Source organism: Ambystoma mexicanum, chromosome 5p (assembly GCF_040938575.1).
Source record: "Ambystoma mexicanum isolate Mex_15411 chromosome 5p, UKY_AmexF1_1, whole genome shotgun sequence".
NCBI lineage: Eukaryota > Metazoa > Chordata > Amphibia > Caudata > Ambystomatidae > Ambystoma > Ambystoma mexicanum.
The window spans coordinates 121,516,532-121,541,999 of record NC_090930.1 but is presented as its reverse complement, the minus strand read 5'-3'; the positions used below and the strand labels follow the sequence as shown (position 1 = coordinate 121,541,999).

At 48.8% G+C, this 25,468-nt stretch overlaps 1 protein-coding gene across 1 annotated transcript in view; it reads left to right on the top strand.

Moving 5' to 3' along the window:
- The window catches only part of AR (androgen receptor), a 1,337,360-nt gene that overhangs the window by 831,005 nt on the left and 480,887 nt on the right, over positions 1-25,468 (top strand). The window contains exon 4 of the mRNA XM_069612517.1: positions 7,788-8,084. Within this exon, the coding sequence (XP_069468618.1) occupies positions 7,788-8,084 (297 nt within the window). The remainder of the gene's footprint in view (positions 1-7,787; positions 8,085-25,468) is intronic.

The following is a 25,468-nucleotide window of genomic DNA, read 5'->3' as shown; positions in this document are numbered from 1 at the left end:
CAGGACGTGAGCTGGAGACCTTTTGAGATTTCGACACTATGAGAAATCGTAGAAGACTCTTGAGTCGAGGGTGAAGCCCATTGAGGGCTTCGTCGAAGATAAGATTGACAGAAAAGTCGTAGAAGTAGTCAACTTCTTTAGCATTGACACCGTCAATGCCATCAACGTCAAAGTCACCGATACTGTTAGTGTTGATCATCGACGCCTTTGTAAAAGCCATTGCCACCTTTACCTTCTAAGACCAATAGAATTCAGAAATCTTACAAACCACTAACACAGAAAGATGTCTCTAAGTCTTTATCCTCAAGGAGGAGTATGAACCTTCAGAATCCAGACTGAAGGATTTGTATGAAAATTTGCAATCAAGTAGGATTGACACTTCACCTGAGATGGAATTTGGTAAGCCGGAACCAGGATACCATGCTGATGCCTCTTATATAGATCTGATGACTAGAGTCATTGACTTTATGGGATGGGGCAGACCTGCACCACCGTTTGAGCAAGACAACCTCACAGATATCCTGGATAAAGTTCCACAAACGGATCCCATACTTCCTTTTCATGTAGCTTGGGAGGTTCCTGAGTCGAGTCCTGCAGTGAACAAAAACCTCACCAAAAATGTAGACCATCCAATAGCGAACCTAGCTACCTGTCAAAACACCCAACACCTGAAAGCCTAATTGTTCAGGCAGCAATGTTGAGCTTGAACAGACTGCATACCCTACCATCCCACCAGATAGGGATGATAAGCGTTTCGACTCTTGGGCAAGAACGTTATTTTCTGTCGGAAGCATGGCGCTCAAGTCTGCAAAATCCACTTGTGCTTTAGCAAAATTCACATTCACCCTGTAGGACTGTGTAGCTATGGCAGCTGACCATAGCTACACAGAGAGAGACGGCTTCCTGAGCATTGTAAGAGACTGCAAGGAGATTGTAAGAGACTGCAAGGAGACTGTTTGATTCTCTGCAATCAGAATTTGGCAACCACAGTAATACGCAGATTTGCGTGGTTGATGACGTCAGGTTTTGCACCAGACGTGCAGTCTAGGCTCCTCAACATGCCCTTTGATGGCACCCAGCTGTTTGGCAGCAAATCTGACGAAAGCTTAGAGAAGCTGCAGACTTCAAAGGCAGTGGCCAAGTCCCTTGGAACCGCTATCAGACAGCCACAATCCTCTCATCCCAGTGGATCATCTTGGAGAGGTACGTCCTTTCGCTTCTACTCCTCAGTTGGAAGAGCGAGAGGACTGGTTAGTCAAGGGGTTCAGAGAAGATTCCCTCGAGGTGGACAAGGAAGAGGTGCAAAGTCCACCCAAGCAACAGCTCCTTTGCCATTAGCCGCTGCTTCAACTACCTCAAAACCTCTCTGAGGCCTTAACCCACAAGACCCCGGTGGTAGGCAGACTATCACTGCATCTGAAAGAATGGCATTACTTCAGATGTAAGCGCATTAGAAACAGTAGCCCAGGGTTACTGCCTTCCCTTTCTAAATAGGCCTCACCGGAGAGCCTCTCTTATAGAGTTCCAGATCCGCTCTTTGTGCAGGAAAATTTGAGCCTGCTAGAGAAAGGTGCTATAGAACCAGTAGCTGTGATGGAGAGGATCAAAGGGTGGTACTCTACCTATTTCCTAGTCGCCAAGAAGGATGGAGGATTGAGACCCATTTTGGACTTGAGACGCTTGAACAAGTTCCTCAGGAAGGACAAGTTCAAAATGATCACTCTTTCTTGACCGCTTCAGGCTCTCCAGCTCCGGGATTGAGTGGTGTCATTGGACCTTCAGGACGCTTACTTTCATGTGCCAATCCATCACAAGCACAGAAAGTACCCGAGGGTCGCAGTTGGAGGTTCTAATGATCAGTTTCGAGTTCTGCCATTTGGGCTGACCGCTGCATGAAGGGTGTTCACCAAGTTGATGGCAGTGGTGGCAGCAAGTCTCAGGAGAAGGGGGATTGACGTCTACCCCTACCTGGACGATTGGCTGATCAAGGCCCGTTCCCCCGAACAGGTCCTGGAACATCTCAGCATCACTGCCACTTTCTCCACAGACTGGGCTTTTGCCTCAATTATAAGAAGTCCCACTTGACACCATCTCAAAAACTCCAATTCATTGGGGCAATACATGATGCATCCTGGGAAAAGCCTTGCCACCCGATGTGAGGACTCAGCAGATTCTGCAGATGGTCACCAAATTCCAGACTGCCCAGCTCCTTCCAGCCTTCGACTTTTTGAAATTGCTTGGCCTCATGGCATCCTGCATTTTCTTGGTGCCAGGATGCAGTGCTCTAAATTCTCGGGCAAGATGTTAGACTTACTTCAGGTTCCAAACAGGGTGGCACAGGATCTTCTGTGGCAGGCCTGCGAGGACAATATTCTGAAGGGAGAAACCCATGCCAACGATCTGACGATCAGCAGTCGTTGGTCCCTATCGGAGTCCAAACTACACATCAACCTTTGAGGGCGATCAGATGAGCGCTGAAGGCCTTTCTGCCATCTGTACGTGGAAAGAATGTCCTGATAATGACTGACAACAGGGTGGCCATGTACTACCTCAACAATAGAGGAAGTGTAGGGTCACTACCACTGTGCAGAGAGGCAATGCAGCTTTGTTTCTGGACAAGTCAAGAAGGAGTCTCCCTATCGACAGGTCACCTAGCTGGAGATAAGAATTCGGTGGTGGACGCTGTTAGCAGGCAGAGCACAATCTCCCACGAATGGGAACTAGCTCAGGAAGTCCTTCAAGAGATCCTCACCCTTTGGGGAACCCCTCAAGTGTATCTGTTCGCGACCAGTGTTGACCGGAAGTGCTGGGAATTTCCCCCAAGAGGAGCTCTATGGGTCACGTTCGTACTGGACTGATAGTATCCACTCCTGTACATGTTTCCTCCAGTCCCCGTCATTCCTCAAGTGCTCAGGAGGTTCAGAAAGTTTGGGAAATCCATGATCCGAATTTCCCCGGATTGGGCCAGCGGGACTCGATACCCAGACCTTCTGTACATGTCCATCTGCCCTCCAATGCGTCTTCCACAAAGAGAGTAGACCACGTCGTGTTCGCCATCCAGAGGTCAAGACACCCAACCTTCATGCATGGTTTCTGAAAGGTTGAGATATAAGGATTGGGCCCTCCCGGACAACCTAATGGAGATTATGCTTTTGGCCAGAAAGCCAGCAACAAAATCCTTTTACCGCTGCCTTTGGAACAAGTTCTGCATCTGGTGTACGGAAAGGATTGACCCTCTGAACAAATACACCTGTGGTCTTGCCATTGTTGTTATATTTTGCTAACCTGGGCTGCAGATTGGAATACTTGGCGGCGCGTTAAGTCTTTGAGCGCACATGGGAAGAGGTCTTGTATTTCAGAATACCATTGATTATACAATTTCTTAAATAGCTCATTAATATGTTTCCTTCTATATCCTTTGAAGTCCTAATTTGTGATCTTAATCTGGTATTAAAATTTCTGATGTGTGCTCCTTTTGAGCCGCTCCACTCATGTCCATTAAGATTTCTAACATTTAAACCATTCTGTTAGTTGTGTTAACATCAGCCCACAGGGTGACTGAGTTGCAGGCCCTATCTAGTAAGCCTTCATTTACCATTCTTTACAAAGAGAAGGTTGTCCTCAGGGTTGAACCTTCTTTTTGCCAGAAAGTGTGTCGGATTTCCATTTAGGGCAGACAATGTGCTTCCAACTTTCTATCCGCCCCCTCATTGTGGCAAGGAAGAGGAAATGCTACATAGGCTTGATCCCAGAAGAGCTCTGAGGTTTTACGTTTTATGAATGGCAAAAATACATCAACATGGCCAGCTTTACATTGGGTACACTGGACACAAACTGCGTCTTCCAGTTACAAAACAAACTTTGTCCAGATGGATAATTCTTGTTATTACAGAATGCTCCAGATGGTACGGGAAAGATCCCCCAGAAGGCATAAGAGCCCATTCTGCAAGGCTTTTGACAACATCTTCCGCCCTTCAAAGAGGGGTGCCGATAAAAGACATTTGTTTGGCAGCCACCTGTTCTACTATACACACTTTTACAAAGCATTACTGTCTCGATTCATCCTCTAGCCAGGACGGAGGATTTGGGAAAGCAGTTTTATACTCTATCAATGACAAACCTTAAAACTGTCAATTCTTACTCCCTCCTCCAAAACCTAACACTGCTTTGGGATTCTATCATAAGATGAGGAATACGTGGGAGGAGATAATCCATTCTGAAAAACAAGTTACTTACCCCTAGTAACTTTTTTTTGACTGGATATTCCTCCCAAGTATTCCTCATCGCCACTCACAGCCTACCCCACTGTAGAATTTCCAGGCATTACACTTTATGCTCTTTCAGAGTCTAGTACTGTCTAGGACTCACTGACGCTGGGAATTCTGCATTAAGAAGGCATAAAAACGGAACTGAAGCCAATGGGCGCTGCACGCTCTATATATACTGACGATGACAACGACTCTGGAATGAGAGCCCTCGATAGACATCGAGTTGGCCACATCGAAGCACAGCAGCCTCTTTCAAGAAAAACATTCTGAAGCAGCTGAACCTGGAAAATATGGTATCATAAAATGAGGCATACGTGGGAGGTACATCCAGTAGAAAGAACGTTACTACGGGTAAGTAACTTGTTCTAAAGTGTTTAAACGATAGATATAGATCACCGTATTTGTTTTGCAGAGAATAAGGGTGCCCAATTTGGAGATTAGCAATATCCTTTTCTTATCCTTAATCAAACTTTAGGGAATCATCATTTTCATCAAACTCTTGATCTATGAATTGTATGAAAGAGATTTGTAGAGTGCTGCAAGTTGAGCTGTGTCGATTGGTGGTTGATGGGGCAGATACAACAGAATGGGGCAAGTGTTCGTGGGTCTACCATTTTTCAACTCCAGGCCAAAGGAAACAAGATAATAATGTGAATGAATGAACAATCCAAAGTAGAGTAATCATTTTGTCACAGGTCTATATTCTTCCTAATTTCGCTCTAAACTAACCCTCCTCGTTTCTTTCAGATCCACCAGAGCCCCTCGAGATCACAGCAGTGTATTTTGAGCAGAGAGCATTTCGCTTTAGCACAACATACATCATTGTACATGGCCAGGATTTTCCCAGCAGAGATAACTCACCAGGTTTACATATTGCACCTCAGATATCTGACTTTAGATAGCAGAGCTATTTCCCTTAACCACACATATATAGTCAGGCTTTAGACAGGAGAGCTATCTCCCTAAATTGCCCATACTTAATAAATAGAACTCACACATAACCCAGCAACAAAGTGTATTATATAACCAACATTCCTGGGCTAAACCCACACAACCATTACCAAAAGTAAAAAACAGACAAGCTTCAAACAATCCATCCTAATTATTTTTCCTGATGGCACTAGCTACCTTGCAGTCGAATAGCACCCAACGCCATTTTCCCCAACACTTGTACCTCTTGTTTTTCTACTATCCTCTTGTGCCTGACTAACCACTTAAATCTCCTAACCCCTTACACTACAAACACAATGCCCCACACACTTCAGCTGAAGACCTAGCTGTTATCATCTGAACATTAATCACAACATGACTAAGCTCTCATCGCTAGCCCTATCACACTCTTTGTTCTTTGTACTGTTTTCTGGTTAACATTCATTGTCATGTATTGCTTGTTGTATTTACTTGTTCCTCTTGTAAAGCGCTTTGGATTAAAGCGCTATATGCATTACAAAAAACACTCCCCTATGTCATCGGCTAACTAGACCCATATGCTGTAGTCTATCAGACCATGTGCTCCACTTTTTCATGAACATATTCCCAAGTGTGTCCACCAATCCAATAGAAGTGAAACACTCAACTCTGTGATACTTCCAAACTCCCCTATCAATACCACAGGTTTGTTATCTGCCTCTTGTGCTATCCCACTAACAACTCCCCTTCTTTTCCGGTGTTGGCTCAGCCCTTTCCCCCACATTCTGTGTCCAGTTCGCCGGTGTTGCATTCTTGTCCATTTTGGGTTGTTGGGACAGTGGGTTTCGCCCTTTTGTGCCGCCTTATCTTCTTCACAATTACTTCATTATGGGTCACTTAATTTCCCTCTGGCTTTGTGGCTTACGGACTTGCACCCAGGATCTTGTGGGCATCTGATTAGCATCTACGACCTCACCAGCCCGGGCTTGCACTAATGACCTTCTCAATCACCCAGATTAATCCTCACCTCTTAACACCTCCCTTTATTAGGGGCACTCTTTGTGTTTGCTCCCAGAAATTAAGAAGGTTCAGCATCTCTCAGACCTCATTGCACTTACCCTTTGGCTGGATCTCTGTCCCCTCTCTGCTGCTTCTATACTTCCAATCGCGCGGTTCAGAGCAATTATTGCTCTCTGCGTAGTATCATGTTTGACAGAAGAAAGCTGCAAACTTTATTTACATAAATTGCCTTTTCCCAATGCCTGGTTGTCTTTTTTAAAAACAATTCAAGTTATAAATATAATTGGTTAATACCCAGAGGCTACTAAGTGTGGACCCGGGGGTCAAACCTGTGTTGCCCAGCGCTTGTCTTGCATACAAGGCAAGCGCATTGCCCCTGAGCTTTCCTCCCGAGACCAGTTATTTAAAACCAACTATTTGTGTATGTTTCATCATTGTATTTTCGTATTATAACCCCAATACAAAATTCTCTTGTCCATAGTACAGAGTATAATGGTGTTAGAAAAATCTCAATGCCGACACAAGATAGATTCTTAAATAGTACTATATCACACCAATGAATGCCTGTTTGTACATGCTGCAGATAGTTTATTAAAGTGCCCCGCCCCGCCCCCCCCCCCCCATCGCTTTTTAAATAACCATGCATGGTCTGCCTATTGAATTAACAATTAGTTGATCCACTAGGGACTTCAGATCAATATCTGTCCTTTCATTGTATGGCAGTTACAGAACAAGCCAGAGAAATGACCTTAGAAATAAAAATATAATTGACTACAGCAAAAATATATTCTACTCATCCAGGGCAATACCGTGTTCACAAACAGCAGTAAAAGATGTCATCACACAAGTACTGCTGTAGTTAGAGATTTGTATTTATATGACGAAAGCATTAGTTGGGGGATTCTACCCTCACTGAAAATAGTCCTGTGTATGTATCCTATATTCGTTGCACATATGAGCAGCTGAGTCTGAGAATATTGTTTGTAAACCTTTATTCCCCTATGCCGAAATAATAATTTGCACCCAAGGCAACCATTGGTAGCTCACAATGTTGTCCCGAATTGATTCCATCATTCTTAGTATTACGATTGAGAGCTCCATCTCTAACAATTTCTGATGAAAAAGGTATCCCTATTTGTACCTAGTGTATTTCATTTCCTGAATATATCAATGAACATAGACAATACCTCCCTATGACTTTAGATCTCTTAATTCTGTTCTTCATTTATGAAGCAAACATGATATACCATTCTACTCCTTGGCTTGACTGCTTACTATACAAGGGTAAAATCTAAAGCCACGCCCTTTTTGAGGCACCCGTGTAGGTTGGCTATATAGTTTTCAAGATTAGCATTATTATACTTTTTTTTAATGAAATTGGAAAAGATATAGGATGAAATTATGCAATAGTTTTGCTTTGAGACCTGAGTCAAAATATGATAGGTAGGTGAAGCTACGTTACATGAAATGATGTTGCAGAATTTACATACTCAGTGTGTTTAACATTTTTTCATCAACTGTAGTGTTTATATGATTAAATAATGTAGTTTCATTGAGCAACTTTAAAACCACCTGTTTTATTCTTTACAGCACGGAAGTTAAAGAAACTGGGAAATTTGAAGATTCAGGAAGAGGGAGAAGCAGCAAAATCACCAAACCATGGTGACGGCATTCAAGAGCAGTCATCAATGTTGGGCCTTTCTCACCTGGATTCCTTTAACAGTCAGCCTATTTTTCTCAATGTACTGGAAGCTATCGAGCCAATTGTGGTTTGTGCCGGTCATGATAACAACCAGCCAGATACATTTGCTCTGCTGCTTACTAGTCTAAATGAACTGGGCGAGAGGCAGTTGGTACACGTGGTCAAGTGGGCGAAAGCTCTTCCAGGTTGGACATTAACACATTTTATCCAAAAGCACTGTTATTGCACACATATACATGGAGGGTGATGCTTATGTTGATTCTGTCTCATTGGATGAGCCGGATGGAGTGAGGTTTTGAAACTTTAATAGAGGTGAATTTAGCATGCATGTAGCTATGGTGTCATGAATAGGTAGAATGCAGAGTCAGATCTCAAACTAATTAGATCATGTAACAATATATGACGATGGAAGGAATGGTGATGGAGGGAAGTAAGTGTCCTAGTGGTGAGGGGTTGATTGACGTGAGGCATTGATAAGCACTGAACAGGAAGAATCGTTATGGATATAGTGTTGAGGATTAACTATGCTATAATAGTGAGGGAGGAAGGGTTTTATGACTGGACACTTGGGTTTGCAAAAGAATAGAAGATAGCACACCAGGTTATAGCCATGTATATGTGACGTTTAAAATTAGTTTGGAAGGAATGTTTTCGTGGTAGATGGAGCATGGTATGGGATTGCACTACAGTAATAAATGATTGTACTAGAATGTTCTGTGAAGACTAGTCAGCAATAGCATGGAAAGTAACATTTGAAGGATATTCATAGCGTAAAGAAGGGCAGACGTGAAGATAACTAAAAGGAGGGGAAAGATTTGCAGTGGTTGTTTTTAGACCGAACAAAGACAAGAGTAAAGTAATTCTCCAGTATTGGATCTTTGATAGATTCACATGCTGCATGAATATTCCTGTTGTCAGGCCGGGAATCCTCGGTAACAGAGTAGTTGTTATTTAAATTGTAAAGCCACAAACACTTTAGTGTTCTTTTAGTCATGCTGGGTCATCTTGCTGTGCAACTAATAGGGCACCATGCACCTCATTTCCTCACCTAGAGACTCACTTCAGATTTTTACTGCACGTTCAAGTATTGAGAGTCCCCTACAAGTCTCCTCTGCTGTCAAGGCCGATCAAAAGCCTAAATAGAGCCTTTTGCCAGTCATGTTCCACCTCCCATTCGAATAATGTGTATGTGGATAACAACCAGTTTGATCAGTGCATATACTGCCTGTATCCAGAGCATGATATGAACTCCTGCTCCATTTATCACTCAACCATCAAGGACCATCATTGATGGTTAATAGCTTGGCTGAATGAGGGTACCATGGCTTCAGAGACAGCTTCTATTCGTAGTCAGGCCTCACGTTGCCACAGACCCCAGGAAAGTACTACCACTTCCAAGAGATTGAGGTGTTATGAGAATGTCCCTCATGCTAAAAGGGTGAGGAAGGACCTTTCAACCCAGCCTCAGGTTGCCCCTGTGTGACGAGGCAATATTAAGAAATCCACTCATAAATGACCAGTGGTCATGGTCACGACAAGGGCATTGTCTATGGCCACATCGATGTCAGCGAAGCACGCATCAACGAAAGCTCTAGTGACGATAATGTGGATGCCATCTCTTTGTGGACCCATTGACCCAAGGTTCCTTCCACCACATCATTAGTGACAGCCATGTCAACAACGGTTTCGTCAATGGCAAACTTGTGTACGATTTTGTCTGCGATATCTCAGTCTACGACTATTCCATTGACTACTATGTCCATTATAGCTCCATCGCTGGTAACGCTGCAATTGCACAGTCTATCACAGCAATCACCTCTCCTGGTCGATATAGGCATCTTTTGTTTACACTTTTTCCATATGTCCTACCAGCTGTTGCAGGTCCTCTGCAGGTACCTCCTGAAGAAATTCATAGACACAGACTATGAAGGCCTGAAGGTGTTTTTTCCAAGAAGAAGATGAGGACATCTCCTTACAACCACCTCGATTATGCAATTACATGACATGCTTTGTGCGTTTATTCCTGTGCAACCTCTGTCTGCTCCTGCTCCACCCGATCTCCCAATGGAGATATTATCTTGCAAACCTTAGTGTCAACAGTGCAGTCCAGTGTGCATTTGATACCACCAGTTGAGGTCACACAAGACTTGCCTCCTGATTTGCCTGCAACTCCCAGGCTCAATTGCCATGCCCCTCGCCATCTTCCACATGTTCTGGATACTCAATCAGACGTGGATGTCTTACTAGGGGATGCCTTCCTCCTAATTCAGCTGATGAGTTTGATGATGTGGTCCCGGTGGACGGCAGTCATGGATTCCCTACCCCCATAACAAAATCAGTACTTTGCATACCATCATGTCTAAGGACAGTAGGATTTGCTCCCGATCGAGCAAGGAAATTGAGGTTTTCTATACCAGCAAAGGGAGCAAACAAGGAAGACTAGGGAAGACATTCGGGAGGATGGTCTTCTGATCGTGAATAATCACTTCAGAGACACTCCCAAAAAGAGCAGACTCGAGAAGGAGTATAGGGTGCTGGACAATGTCTCCATAACCCCCAGTTTGCAGCCCAGCCAGACTCTTTCATATCGGAAGCGGCTCGCAAGTGATCAGCTAAATACTCTTCGAATGGATTTTGTCCTCCCACCTATTCCTCATCTTTGATAGTTGATATCCGTCTTCAGCTGCTTCAGAAAATACATTCCGGCAGAGGGCGCTGTGCGTTGATGCAGTGGACTCGATGTCCCTCGAGGGCCTCCTTCTCGAGGATGATGTAATTGAAAGCATATAAAGCATGCGCAGCGCCTGTTGGCTTTAGTTCAATTTTTCCACGTTAGCTAACGCTTTGAGAAACTACGGCACGCTCCCTTTGGTCTTCGCGATAATGTCTTCTTCCTCGACACCTAGTACAGCGAACATTGGGTTCAAGAAGTGTCGGGACTGTGATTCTAAGATGTCATTAACCGACCCACACCTCTTCGTTATCAGACATCTCCCATGAGAGGGTATCTTGTCCCATGAAAAGCTCCACGCCTGCCGAATGGGAAGCATTTGGATCTGAAATGCTAAAGATATTTCAAAAACAAAAACCCCTAGGAAGCCATGCTCCTACCGGCCTTCCAAAGAAGCCGGTAAGGAAAGGGCTTGAGCCAAATCTTGCTCACCCTCGATCCCGGGACGAAGGCCAGATCCTCATTGAGAGCCGTTGAGCCCTCGACGCAATGGCAAGTCATCAAAGGATCCTTCTAGCTGTAAAACCAAACCTAAGTCCAGGTCGAGGACACCATAATCGCCATTGGCGCCAGCTGCGCCCTCAATGCCAGCTACGCCGTCAACATCTGAAGCACCATCGACACCAGCTGCGCCATGGATGCCAGCTGCGCCATCGACGCAGGCTGCGCCCTAACACCAGCCGTACTGTTGACGTCAACCGCGCTATCTATACTAATGGGGCTAAGCCTGATTTGCATATGGTCTTTCCGCTTCTGTAATGGCTTGGCAGGTGAAGAACGATGGTCTGGAGGGTTGCCCAGAGCAATGCCAGAGGTTACGATTCATTCTAAATCTTCCAGCCATCACCTCTTTTGTTTTGCCATCAAAGCCGATAAAGGTTTTGACAACTCCTTGAGCGTTGAGTTCAGTTTCTTAAGCCTTTGATGCCTATCCCAGATGAGACCTATATTCCTTTACCAAGGAAAGATTATTTCAAATCTCTCACCTCAATTTATGAGGAAAATGACCCATCAGACAATGATGCACTTTTTGGTGTTCAATCTGGTACACCAAATGTGCCTGAGAGCTTTATTTCAGAAGGGTCTAGATTGAAGGATCTTTATGATAATTTACAAACGGCCAGTGGGGTAGACAACTCACCACAGGTGGATTTTGGTAGACCTGAAGCTGGTGAGCATGCAGATGTTTTATATAGACAACTAATCTCTAAAATTGTAGACTATATTGGGTGGAGTAGGCCTACCTTCCCCTTTGAACAGGATGATCTGACGGACATCCTTGATAAGGGTCCGCAAATGGATCCTATTTTACCATTTCATATCGCTCTCCAAAAAAGGGTGGTGACAAATTGGGAGACGCCAGACACTAATCCGGCAGTGAACAAAAACCTGACCAAAAAGTACAGCCATTCCAGTAGTGACCTCGACTACCTGTCTAAATACCCCACTCCAGAGAGTCCGGTGGTACAGGCAGCTACCGCAACTTCCAAGCAGGCAGCTTATCCAACTATCCCTGCAGATAGAGATAACAAGAGAGTGGATGGATGGGCTAGAAAAATATTTTCTGCAATCAGCCAACTCCAAATGTGCCCTAGCAAAATTCTCATTCACTCTATGGGACTGTATTTCCATGGCGGCAGAGCACATTCCCGAGGGGGAGGAAATAGACAGGTTCTTGGCTTTTGTTAGAGACGGCAAGAAAGCCATGCATGAGTCTCTTCAATCAGGTCTGGATTCTGCTGACGGCATGAGCAGGGCCATGGCAACAAGCACCGTAATATGCAGATTTGTGTGGTTGAGGAACTCCATATTTTCCCCGGATGTGCAATCCAGACTCCTCAACATGTCTTTTGACGGGTCTCACCTTTTTGGCAACAAGGCTGACAAAAGCCTTGAGAGGTTGCAGACCTCAAGGGCGGCATCCAAATCCTTAGGTGCCGCTATTAAGCAGCCTCAGCCTTTTCACCCCACTGCACAGCCTTGGAGGGGTAGATATTTTTGCTACTACTCCTCAGTTGGAAGAGCGAGAGAAATGGCTGTTCAAATAGGCAAAGAAGATTCCCTCATGGTGGACACGGGAGAGGTGCGAAGCCCGCTCAAACAGGGGCATCCTTGCCAACAGTCACTGCATCAGCTGCCTCAAAACCTCTCTGAGGTGTTGAGTCACAAAACACCAGTGGGAGGCAGACCGTCTCAGCATCTGAAAGAATGGCGAGACATTACTTCGGATGCTTGGGAATTGGAAACCATAGCCCACGGTTACTGCCTTCCTTTCATTCAGAGACCTCAGAACTATCCATCGGGGAGCAACTCTTTGAGGGTTCCAGATCTGCTCCTTGTACAGGAAATTTTGACCTTTCTAGAGAAAGGCGCTATAGAACTGATGCCTGAAGCTAAGAGGAACAAGGGATGGTACTCTCCATATTTCCTAATACCCAATACCCAAGAAGGACGGAGGACTTAGACCCATCTTGGACTTGAGATACTTGAACAAGTTCCTCAGGAAGGACAAGTTCAAGATGGTAACACTCTCTCAGATTCTTCGGGCCCTCCCAACTCCAGGATTGGATGGTGTCATTGGACCTTAAGGGTGCTTACTTTCATGTGCCAATCCATCTCAAGCACAGAAAATACCTGAGATTTGCCATTGATGGTTCGCATTATCAGTTTCGAGTTTTTCCATTCAGGCTAACCTCCGCCCCGAATCTCAGAAGAAGGGGGGATTTACACCTACCCCTACGTGGACAATCGGCTGTAGGGCGCCTTCTCCCGAACAAGTCCTGGATCATCTCAACATCACCTGCAACTCTCTTCACAGACTGGGCTTCTCCCTCAATTACAAGAAGTCACATACGACACGCCAAACGCTCTAGTTCATCAGAGCTCTAGTTCATCAGAGCTCTACTGGATACATCCTTGGGAAAGAGCTTGCCACTCGAGTGAGGGCTGAAGCCATTCTACAGATGGTCTGCACATTTCAGAGTGCTCAGCATCACCCAGCCTTAAATTTCTTTTTGCGGTTGAACAGCCTCATGGCATCCTGCATTTTTTCTGGTGCCAGATGCTTGCCTGAGAATGGGATCCCTTCAATGGGCCCTTGGAACACAATGGTCCAGTTCTCAGGAAACATCTCAGACCTACTTCAGGTTCCAAGCAGGGTTGCACAGAATCTCCTGTGGTGGACCTGTGAGGACAACATTCTGAAGGGAGAACCATTTTGGCAACCATGGTCGGAGATAACAGTAGTGACAGACGTCTCACTCACGGGGTGCCCATGCCAACAATCTGACAATCAGCAGCCGTTGTTCTCCATCAGAGTCCAAACTACATATCAATCTTTTGGAGATGAGGGGAAAGAAAGTCCTGATAATGATGGACAACACAGTGGCCATGTACTAATGAGAGAGGAGGTGTAGGGTCACTACCACTGTACAGAATGGCAATGCAACTCTGGTACTGGGCAATTCAAGAAGGAATCTCTCTGTCGGCAGTTCACCTAGCCGAAGAAGAAAACACAGCGGCTGGCGCTCTGAGCAGGCAGAGCATAGTCTACGAGTGGAACCTAGCTCAGAAAGTCCTTCAAGAGATCTTCACCTTTTGGGAAACTCCTCAAGTGGATCTCTTCACAACCAGTGTCAACCGAAAGTGCGAACTGTACGGCTCCAGGGAATTTCCTCGAACAGGAGCTCTAGGGGACACGTCTGTAGTGGACTGGGAGTTTCCACCCCGGTACGCGTTTCCTCCAGTCCCTGTCATTTCTCGCGTGATCAGGAGGTTGAGAAAGTTTGGGAAACACATGATTCTAATTGCCTCAGACTGGGCCAGGAGGACGTGGTACCCGGATCTTCTCGACATGTCCATTTGCCCTCCTTTACGTCTTCCATTAAGAGAGGACCTTCTCTCACAAGAGGAGTGTTGGGTTCTCCATCCAGAGGTCAAGACACTCAGCCTTCAAGCATAGTTTCTGAAAGGCTGAGATACAAGGATTGGGACCTCACAGGTGACGTTATGGAGATTTTCCTTTCGGCCAGCGGGCAACCAGCAAATTCTGCATCTGGTGCAAATAGAAGAATGTAGACCATTTTCTTATCCTTAGCCAATCTGGGGCTTCAGGTCGGAACTGTTAAGGTAATTTGGTGGCACTCTTTAAGTGCTTGTCAGAAGAATGTTCATATTTCAAAATCCGACTGGTGACACAATTTCTAAAGGGACTCACCAATGTGTTCCCCCCCATCCCCTTTCCAGGTCCCAGTTTGGGACCTTAATCTGGTACAAACATTTCAAATGTGTGCCCCCTTTGAACCTTTACATTCATGTCCGTTAAGATTATTAACATTTAAAACCATTCTCTTGGTAGCATTAACCTCAGGCCGTAGAGTGAGCGAATTGCAGGCACTATCACCCAAGCCACCCTTTACTATCTTCCACAAGGATAGGGTTGTTCTGAGGGTTAAGCCTTCAGTTTTACCCAAAATCATTTCTGATTTTCATGTAAGGCAGAAAATTGATTTGCCCACTTTCTATCCTCCACCTCATCCTGGCAAAGAGGAGGAGAGATTACATAGATTGGATTCACGCAAAACTCTGAGCTTTTACTTTTTATTGACGATCAGCTTTTTATAGGCTATACAGGTCACAAAATGGGTCAGGCTTTGACAATGCAGATGGATCAGGTAGATCATTCTGGCAACTTCGGGATGCTACAGACTAACTGGCAATGATCCTCCAGAAGGATTAAGAGCCGATTCGACCAGGGGCATGGCTACCTCTACAGCCCTGCAAAGCGCTGTACCGATAAACATTTTTGAGGCAGCTACGTGGTCTTCTATTCACACGTTCACAAAGCATTAATGCCTTGAGTCTTTCCTCGGTCAGGATGGGAGCTTTGGAAAAGGTGTCCTCCATTTGGTTCAAGAAAACTATTGAAAACTAAATTCTTACTCCCTTCACCAAAACAAACTCTGCTTTGGGAGTCTATCAAAGATGAGAAATGCGTGGGAGGACACAATCCATTCGAAGCACAAGTTACTTACCCCTGGTAACGTTCTTTTCGACTGGATGTTCCTCACACGTATTCCTCATCGCCCTCCCGTTGAGCTTCTTCATGAATAGAGAGGGTGCTTCAGACCGGTATCCATAGAAATAACCTAATACAAAAAAACCAAGGAGGAAATGACAATTTTTTTACTGATTGTTTTGGAAATGTTGGGGTACTTTTTAATTCAAACATAGGGGTGTGGTGGAGTAAGGGTATAAGAAATTCAGCCATTTCTCCAGTCGTTTTTTTTTCTTTATTTTTTTCATGGACATCTATTCGGACATGCTATCTCTGTAGCGGTGGTCAATGCTGACAGAAGATTTCAGCTAATGGGGAATGGTGTAGTCCTACACTGGCAAAGGCTGCTTGAAGGCAACAAACTTCCACCTGGATGTTCAAGCCGAGGTCGTAGACATGCCTTTCGGCATAGAGTGTGGGTTCCTTAAGAAAGTAGATGATCTCTTGCAAGCCATTTTAGACTGATACTGACACTGCATTATCTTTGTGGACCCTGCAGCAATATCTGGGAAATCCTATTTTGAATGGATCGTGTCCTCCCACGTATTCCTCATCTTATGATATTCGTATTCCAGCTCTGCTGCTTCAGATTTTTTTTTTCACCAGTTGGCCCTGTGTTCGAGACCACGGAGTCAAATGGACGTCATCCGCTGTATAAAAGCCTCGAGCAGCGCCCGTTACCTCAGTTCCGTTTTTCCGACGCAATTGCTTCGTGTTACGAACTGAACATCAGAAATTTCTTTGACAATGTCCTCATCTTCTACTCCCTCCACACCCAAGACAGGGTTAAAAAAATGTCTGAAGTGTGGCAGGAAGATGTCTATAACCGACCCCCATCGGAATTGCCTCTGATGCCTCAGCCAAGACCATCGGGTTAACGAGTGCTTGTCCTGTCAGGCCATGTCCAATAAGGCTCTTAGAGAATGCAGAGGTAAGCTGGCGGTGGGGGAGGAGAAATATAAGTCTTTGAAAAGACAAAAGGATTCGGATGAATCCAGTAGAAAATCTCGTCACGAGTTGAGGAGGTCGAGATCAAGGAGTCGCTCGAGGAAATCTAAAAAGTCAAAAAAGCGACGTCATAGGTCTTCTTCCTCCTCGTCCTCTGAGAGGAGAGTGACTTATTGTCATGACCACTGTGAGGGGGCACAAGCTATGCCACAAGCAGGCTCCCACCAGAACCCTGAGGGCCTTAAAACCACTGCAAAAGGGCTTCTGGAGCCAGTCCTGGCGCCTTTGGCACTAGTCTCATATGTAGGAAGGAAGGGCTATTCAAACTAGGTCCCATTTATGTACCTGGGCCTTTAAATCCAACATGGAAGCACCCACACAGTCTAGTTCTAAGAACCAAGCCATGCGGTCTAGTGTTTTTTTTTTTTTACGTTCTTTTTATTAAAATTTAACATATATAACCAGTCAACTTCAAAAATCACATCAACTCCCACGTCTCCTGCCCCCCTCCCTCCGCCCCCCAATTGTAGCACCCCAAAAGTCCACCGAATCCTCGGTAAAGAAAAAACCAGTATCAGTTTCGTTTCTGATCTGTCTTTCGTAGTAATAACCAATCACTGGTCTCTGCGTCATACTGACCACAGCCAATGACTGCCCTCTACCTAAGCACCGCCTCTGGCAGCCATCTTCAGATTTTTACCGCACGTTCATGTGTTGGGATCCTCGTGCTATTGCTCTCGAGCGTTAGTGCTATTTTTTTCACGTTTTTTCTCAAAAACTTCGTTTTTTCGGTCAAAAGAGCCTCAAACTCCACCGACTCTCCATCCGATCAACGGGGACCCGTGTCGGATTCGTCTGCGCCCCTCAAGGGTGAAGATTTCGTCGAGCTACGCTTTTGGAGGACTCCAGAAGTTTCTCAGGCCCGGTCATGCCCCAGGAGAAGGGAAGCTCGACGCCCGGAAAGCTGTTCAGGGTCTGCCCTGGATGCCAGCTGCAGAACGTCTTCAAGGAGGACGAACACTCTTTTTGTCTTTACTGCCTACATGAGGACAAGACGCACGTGGAGAAGGACTGTGCGTTTTGCGGCAACATGTCGGAGCGGACCATGAAGGACCGCCATCAACGTCTCGCCAACTTCCGAGCGGTCTTCTAAGACCTTTGAGGACGCCCCGGCGACGGGGGTCCAACATAAGGCCAAGCACCGCGAGTCCGCTGGCACCGGGAGCGCCGAACGGTCGGGCTCTACGGGCGCCAGGCTGGGCGCACCCTCCCCGGCACCATCAACCACGAGCCAACGCTCTGGGTCGGGTAAGAGGAAGGCCGAGCACCCGGCGAGGCTCCTAGAGAGTCCCCGGTCGAGCTCGAAGGCGGAGGGGGAGCGAGGCACTGTCCCCCCCATCAAGGATAAGGCGGTGAGCGCGCCTAAGGTGGTGAAGGCCTTAATCCATCAAGCCAAGCCCTCTATCGAGTCTGTCGCGGCGGCCCTGGCTCAGCCTGTGGAGGCTACGCCAGTGGTGGCGACCTTGGGGCTCAGAGTCTCCCTGCCACCTCGGAGGGAGTCCTCTTTTGTGCCCATCGATAGGACCCCCGTGAAGTCCCCCGTGGGGAAGAAAAAGGGGGGGCAGGGCGTCGACGTAGATTCGGCCTCAACCTCGGAGGAGGAGCTGGTCGAAGTCTTAAGCCACGGCCTCGGCGTGGAAGAAGACCGGCCCGTCGGGATGGATCCCGACGCAGGTGACGACGACATTGTCGAGGGTACCGACGGGGCCCCTGATCGCCCGTCGGATTCCCCTCTGCCAGCGCCGCGAGACAGCTCGGCGGCCATTTTTTTGGCTATACAGTCCTTATGCTCAGAGATAAGGACGAGACTACCGTTGCCGACGGAACCTCTCCCGTCGGGGGACCCAGAACCGGGACCTTCTGGGGATCCCCCTACCAAGAAAAGAAGGATCCACCCTCCTCCTCCTTTTCAGCCGTCGCGCCCCTTCCAGCCCTCCTCCCCAGGGGATGATACGGGGACTGACACGGCAGCGACGGGTACGGACGACGAGGTATACGACGAGGATCTACCGTCGTCGCCTCCCACCAGGGCTTCTCCGCCCGACGAGATTGGATCGTTCCACTCCATGATCGCCAGGGCATCCGAGCTTTTCCAACTCTGCCCTGAGGAGAAGAAGAAGGAAGGTTTCCTTTATCAGCGGCGCAAGGCCAAGAGGAAGACGGTCCTCGCAGTGCCTCTATTGGACGACATTTGGGATGAGGGCCTCACCCTCCTCAAGAACCCTTCCACGACGCCAGCTAGAAGAGACCGGTACAAGAAAAAGTACTGGGTCCCGACACGGCCCCCCTGTGCCTCCGGGCGCAGCCTACCCCGGACTCCGTCGTCTCCGCGGCGGCCAGGAAAAAAGCGGGGGGGGTGCGGCCTCCACATCGACTTCCCCACCGGACGGCGAGGGAAAGAAATTGGACGCTATGGGACGCAGAGTCATCTCGTCTGCAGCGACGACGATTAAAGCTGCCAACGCCTTGGCTATCGTGGCCCGATACGACAGGGAGCTCTGGTACAAACTGGCTCCCCTGCTGGACTTCTTGCCGGACGACAAGAGGGCAGAGGCCCTGGAGATCCTGCAGGAAGGTGAGGTGGCTTCGGACCACGCCATTACCGTTGCGACGGACATCGCCGACACTGGGTTCCGCCAGTTGGGCAACGGCGTTTGCCTTAGGCGGCGTGGATGGCTCAAGGCTACGGACTTCCGTCAAGACGTTCAGACCAGAGTCCTGGACATGCCCTTCGATGGGAACAACCTGTTTGGGAAAACAGTGGACGTTTCCCTTCAGGCCATTAAAGCGGACACCGAGACGGCCCGGGCCCTTGGAGTTCTGCAACAACGACGGACGCCCTTTCGGAGCAGCGGAGGCAAGGGCGCCTCCAAAGGTTCAGGCGGCGGTTTCTCCTCCTACCGTCAAGTGGCCCGCTCGTCGTCTCAGGAGGCCTACAGAGGACGAGGCAAGTCTGGCGGACCCCGCCGTCGTCGCCAAGGACAAGGCGGCAAAGCCTCGTCGAAGCAGGATTGAACCGGCCGTGGGGTCGGGCCCCCACCGAAGCACCCCGGTGGGAGGCCGGCTGGCGAGCTTCGTCAGCGTGTGGGAGTCCATCTCCACCGACCGTTGGGTGCTGGACGCCTTGGCCCGGGGCCACGCGCTCGAGTTTCAAAGAAAGTGTCCGCGCGTCCCCCCTGTGGCCAGGAAAGAACTTCACGTCCCTCAACTTCTCCTGGAGGTAAAGGCGATGCTCAGGAAGGGCGCCATCGAACTCGTCCCAAAGAGGCTTCGGGGCTCCGGAGTTTACTCGAGATACTTCCTCGTGAAGAAGAAGACGGGGGGGTGGCGCCCCATCCTGGACCTGCGACGTCTGAACAAGTTCATCAAGGCGCAAAAGTTCCGGATGGTCACCCTCCAGCACGACCTGGGTCAGCTGGAGGAAGGAGACTTCCTGTCGTCGTTGGATTTGGAGGATGCCTACTTCCATATTCCCATCCTGAATGGGCACCGAAAATTCCTCAGGTTTGTGGTCCAAGGGCGTCATTACCAGTTCAAAGCCCTCCCCTTCGGACTACGGTCGGCACCCAGGGTGTTCACCAAGTGCCTCGCACCGGTGGCGGCGCAGCTGCGCCGCGAAGGGATCCACGTCTACCCCTACCTGGACGACTGGCTCATCCGAGCCAAGACAAGGGAGCTCGCCGTGGTTCACACGGCAAGGACCGTCCAACTTCTCACGGACCTGGGATTCTCCGTGAACTACGCCAAATCCCACCTGGTACCCGCGCAAGACGCTCTGTTTCTGGGAGCGAGGCTCAACACAGTGTCCCTTCTGGCCTCCCCGTCGGAGGAGAGGACCAGGACCATCCTGGGCAAGGTGCAGCGGATGTTGGTGGCCGACGCGGCCAAGGTGAGGTCCATCAAGTCCCTCCTCGGAATGATGTCTTCCTGCATCTACCTCATTCCCATGTGCAGGCTCCGGATGCGCCCGTTGCAGGAGTTCCTGGACGCGCGCTGGATCCAAACGACGGGCAGCTTCGAGGAAAGGATCACACTCGACGAGAGTTTCCGACGAGCGATCCGGTGGTGGGGCACCCGCGCGCATCTGACGGCGGGCATGGACTTCCAGACCCCAGCCCACCAGGAGACAGTGACCACGGATGCCTCCCTGGAAGGGTGGGGAGCGCACACCGAAAATCTGCACGCAAGAGGCCTTTGGCTCCCGACGGAGAAATCCTTACATATCAACGTCCTGGAGCTCCGTGCAGTGTTTTGGGCCCTCAGGTCCTTCCTTCCGTCCCTCAAGGGCAAGGTGGTGAGGATCTTCACCGACAACACCACCACCATGTTTTACATCAGGAAACAGGGCGGAACCAGGTCCCCAGCACTGTCCAAGGAGGCGCAGGACCTGTGGCATTGGGCAGTCGCCCAAGGGATGTTTCTGGTGCCGTTTCATCTGGCAGGGATAAAAAACACCATCGCCGACTCACTCAGCAGGGAGCTGCGCTCGTGCCACGAGTGGGAACTACGGCAGGATCTAGTGGATCGCCTCTTCCGACGGTGGGGCACACCCCAGATCGACCTGTTCGCGACGGCGACGAACTCCAAGTGCCGGAGGTTCGCCAGCAGGTTTCCCCAGGCGAGGAGCATGGGCGATGCTTTCTCGTTCCCCTGGGAGGGCCTGTTCCTCTACGCGTTCCCTCCTTTGCCACTGCTAATCCGGCTCGTCAACCAGCTCAAGAGGTCACGGTGCAGGATGATCCTCGTCGCACCTGCGTGGCCGAGGCAGATATGGTTCCCGGACCTTCTGGACTTGTCAGCGTCCCCGCCAATCAAGCTGCCGGTGGACGCGGATCTGCTCTCCAGGGAAGGAGGCGCCATCCTCCACCACGACCCGAAATCGCTGAACTTGCAGGCCTGGCTCCTGCAGCGCTAGAGTTTGGAGGATACGACATACCGGCCGACTGCAGAGAGGTTCTTGCAAAGGCCAGGGCGTCCTCGACTCTTAAATGCTACGGACACAAATGGAAGAGGCTCTCTGTCTGGTGCCACGCACAGAAGATTAACCCTCTACGGATTACGGCTCCCCAAGTACTGCCGTACCTGCTGACGCTGGCCAAAGCTGGACTGCCACACGCGTCCATCAAGATTCATCTTGCTGCGATCTCCCGATACACCAGAACCACGGGGCGGACGTCCTTGTGGTCTCATCGTCTGGTGAAAGAGTTCATGAAGGGACTGTTCAGATCGTTCTCGCCGGTGAAGGCTCCGGCCCCGGCGTGGGAGCTCAACGTGGTGCTGACCAAGCTCATGAGACCTCCGTTCGAGCCTCTGCACTCGGCCCCGTTGAAGTTTCTGTCGTGGAAAACAGCGTTTCTTGTGGCCATCACCTCCGCACGACGGGTGGGAGAGATCCAGGCCCTTTCCTGCAAGGCCCCGTACTTGACTTTTCACGACACGAGGGTAGTGCTCAGGACGCACCCCTCCTTCATGCCCAAGGTACCGTCGGACTTCCACCTCAACGAACCCTTGGTGTTGCCTGTATTCTTCCCGTCGCCTTCGTCGCCGGCTGAGAGAACTTTGCACTCGCTGGATGTGGCTAGAGCGCTGAAGTTCTACGTGGACCGCACAAAGTGTTTTCGGAAGACGTCACAACTCTTTGTGAACTTTGGACCTGTCAATCAGGGGAAGGCTCTCTCGAAGGCTTCCATTTCCAGATGGCTCTCTGGCTGTATCATGTACTGTCACCGGTTGGCAAACCGACCGCTGCCTGGCCGTCCGAGAGCCCATTCCACCAGAGCGATCGCAGCTACCACGGCGTTCCTATCTGGTGTGCCCCTGCTGGACATCTGCAGGGCTGCTACGTGGAGGTCGACGCACACCTTCACGAAATTCTACTGCATCGACCGGGATTCCAGGGAGGAGTCCAGGGTCGGCCAAGCAGTGCTGCGCAACCTGTTCGCCTGAGGTGAGCCTGGTGAGGAGGTAAGATGCTTAATGTTGAGTTTGATGTAATGCTTAATGTTGAGCCTTTGCCACCTCCCGTGGTTGTGCATGTGTGTACTGCTATGTATTCTTTATTCATGAGCATGTGAATCCATGCCAGACCCCATGCTGGAGAAGGAACAAGTTACTTACCTGTAACTGTTGTTCTCTAGCATGGGTCTGGCATGGATTCACATGCGAACCCTCCCGCCTACCCCTCTGCGGCTCTTCACTTGGTCATACTGCCACTTCACGTGCTTCCAAATCTGAAGATGGCTGCCAGAGGCGGTGCTTAGGTAGAGGGCAGTCATTGGCTGTGGTCAGTATGACGGAGAGACCAGTGATTGGTTATTACTACGAAAGACAGATCAGAAACGAAACTGATACTGTTTTTTTCTTTACCGAGGATTCCCAGCCTGACGACGGGGAATATTCATGAGCATGTGAATCCATGCCAGACCCATGCTGGAGAACAACAGTTACAGGTAAGTAACTTGTTCCTTCCCGAAACTCACTCCTCAGATAGCCCAATGTCTCGCCCCACTCAGCAGCAAAACTCTCCAGCTTCCCCTCCACTGCGTATGTTGCCCATTCCAATGAAACAATATCCCACATTTTCCTTAACCAGTCTTGCTCCGTGGGGATTGTTGGGCTCTTCCAATTTTGCGCGATTAAGCTCATTGCTACTAAGATGAATACTGTTTTCGCTTTGCCCCTCCCCATCGTACCCCCTCCCACTTCCCCCATTCCCAACAAAATTTCCCTAGGGTCTTGACTATCCTCCAGCCCAATGATCTGGTAAAGAGCCCCAGCAACCTCACGCCAGAAAGGTCTGATACGCAGGCAATCCCACCATATATGAGCGACCGAGCCTCGTTCTCCACAACCCCTCCAACAGTCCCCTGAGATAGCCGGGTACATTGCATGCAGCTTGGCCGGGTATAATGCCAGCCGAAGAGATACTTATACCAAGCTTCTTGTAGCTGGGTTGCCTTGGCCACTTTGGGGATTGCTTTACACAATCTTTCCCAATCCTCTCTTTCCCTCTCCGCCCCCATCCTGTGTTCCCACATTCTCATATATGGCCATACAATTACCGAGCTCGCGCTTTCAAGAAGTTTATACAGATCCGATATCAGACCCTTAGAGCCATCGTGGGACAGGAGGAATCGTTCAAATTGTGTCAGGTCCCGTGTGGCAGCCCTCCTCACCTCCACCGACAGCACACAGTGCCTGAATTTAAAGTATCTATGCCTCTCCACCTCCCCTACCCTGAATTCCTGCTTACATTCTTCGAAGGTTTTGATCTTACAATAGCCGAACATATCCCTCAGCGTTCTGCATCCACCACTCTCCCATGCCTGAAATGCTCCTCTCTCCAGCCCTGGTGTGAAATCCCCATTGTTGAAAATGGGCGTTAAAGGGGACGGGTAGGATGATATCTTTCGTCTCTCCACTACCTTGTCCCAGGTCGAGACCATCCCCTTTGTGATGTCGCTCAGATAGACATGTGACGGTTGTAGTTTCCGCGGGCGCCACAATATTTTGCCCAGATGGTGTCGAGCGACGGCCCTGTCCATTCGTACAGTGTTTTACATATTCGGCTGCCAACCACTCCCTAAGCACCCGAAGAAGTGCTGCTTCGTGATAACGCCTGAAGTCGGGCACACCAAGGCTTCCCCGTCCCCTTGAAGCCGTCAGAAGATGCCAAGAAAGTCGCGGCCGTTTACCTCCCCAAATAAATCCTTTAACCACCAGGTCCAGTTCTTTAAAGAAGCTTGCCGGGACAGACAGCGGGATTGCCTGGAAGAGGTAGAGTATACAGGGTAAAATTACCATTTTAATCGCCTCTCTGCTTCCTAACCAGGAAATCCCAAGGGCTCTCCACCGTCTCAAATCCCTCTTAACCTGCGTTAGCAGTGGGGAGTAGTTCGCCCCGATCCACCCCTTCAGGGAGGGAGTTATCCGAATTCCCAAGTATCGTATCCCGCCCGGGCTCCATTTAAACGGGGAGAGCCCCTTCAGCTCTTTAGCCTCCCTCTCCTCCAGGGACAGATTCATCAATTCCGATTTTTGCCAGTTGATCCTCAGACCTGATACTCCCCGAATTTGGTCAGCACCGCTATGCATTCCTTAATGGATTCTTTCGGCTGCGTCAACATGAGCTGCATGTCATCTGCGAATGCTGCCACTTTATGTTGTTCACCCCCAAATGGTACGCCCCTGACCTCATCCGACTCCCTTATGGCCACTAGGAGAGGCTCTAAATATATTGCATAAAGCTGGGGAGACAGGGGACAATCCTGTTTCGCACCTCGTCGCAGTCTGATCGGCTTCGAAGTTTTCCCATTAACCAAAATTCTCGAACGGGGGTTCTTATAATTTGCCTCGTCCATGCTGATAAATTCCGACCCCAGACCCATCCTCTCCATAACCTGAAATAAAAATGACCTCTCCACCCGATCAAACGCTTTTTCAGCGTCGAGCGCTAAAAGTATCGCGGGAGTGGTCGTTTTCCGTGCCTTCTCTACTATATGGGCAACCCGCCTGATGTTGTCGGCCGTCTGTCTCCCTGCCACAAATCCAGACTGATCTTGATGAATCAAAGCGGGTAAAAACTTCTCTAGCCTCTTTGCCAATATTTTAGTGTAGATTTTTGCTTCGGTATTTATAAGTGCGATGGGACGATAAGACGTACACTCCTCGGGGTCTTTGCCTGCCTTATGTATAAGTATTATCTTAGCCTCCTCCATTGAGGGGGTGATAAAACCTCGGGTCCTGAAGGAGTTGAATAATTGTGCTAGGTAAGG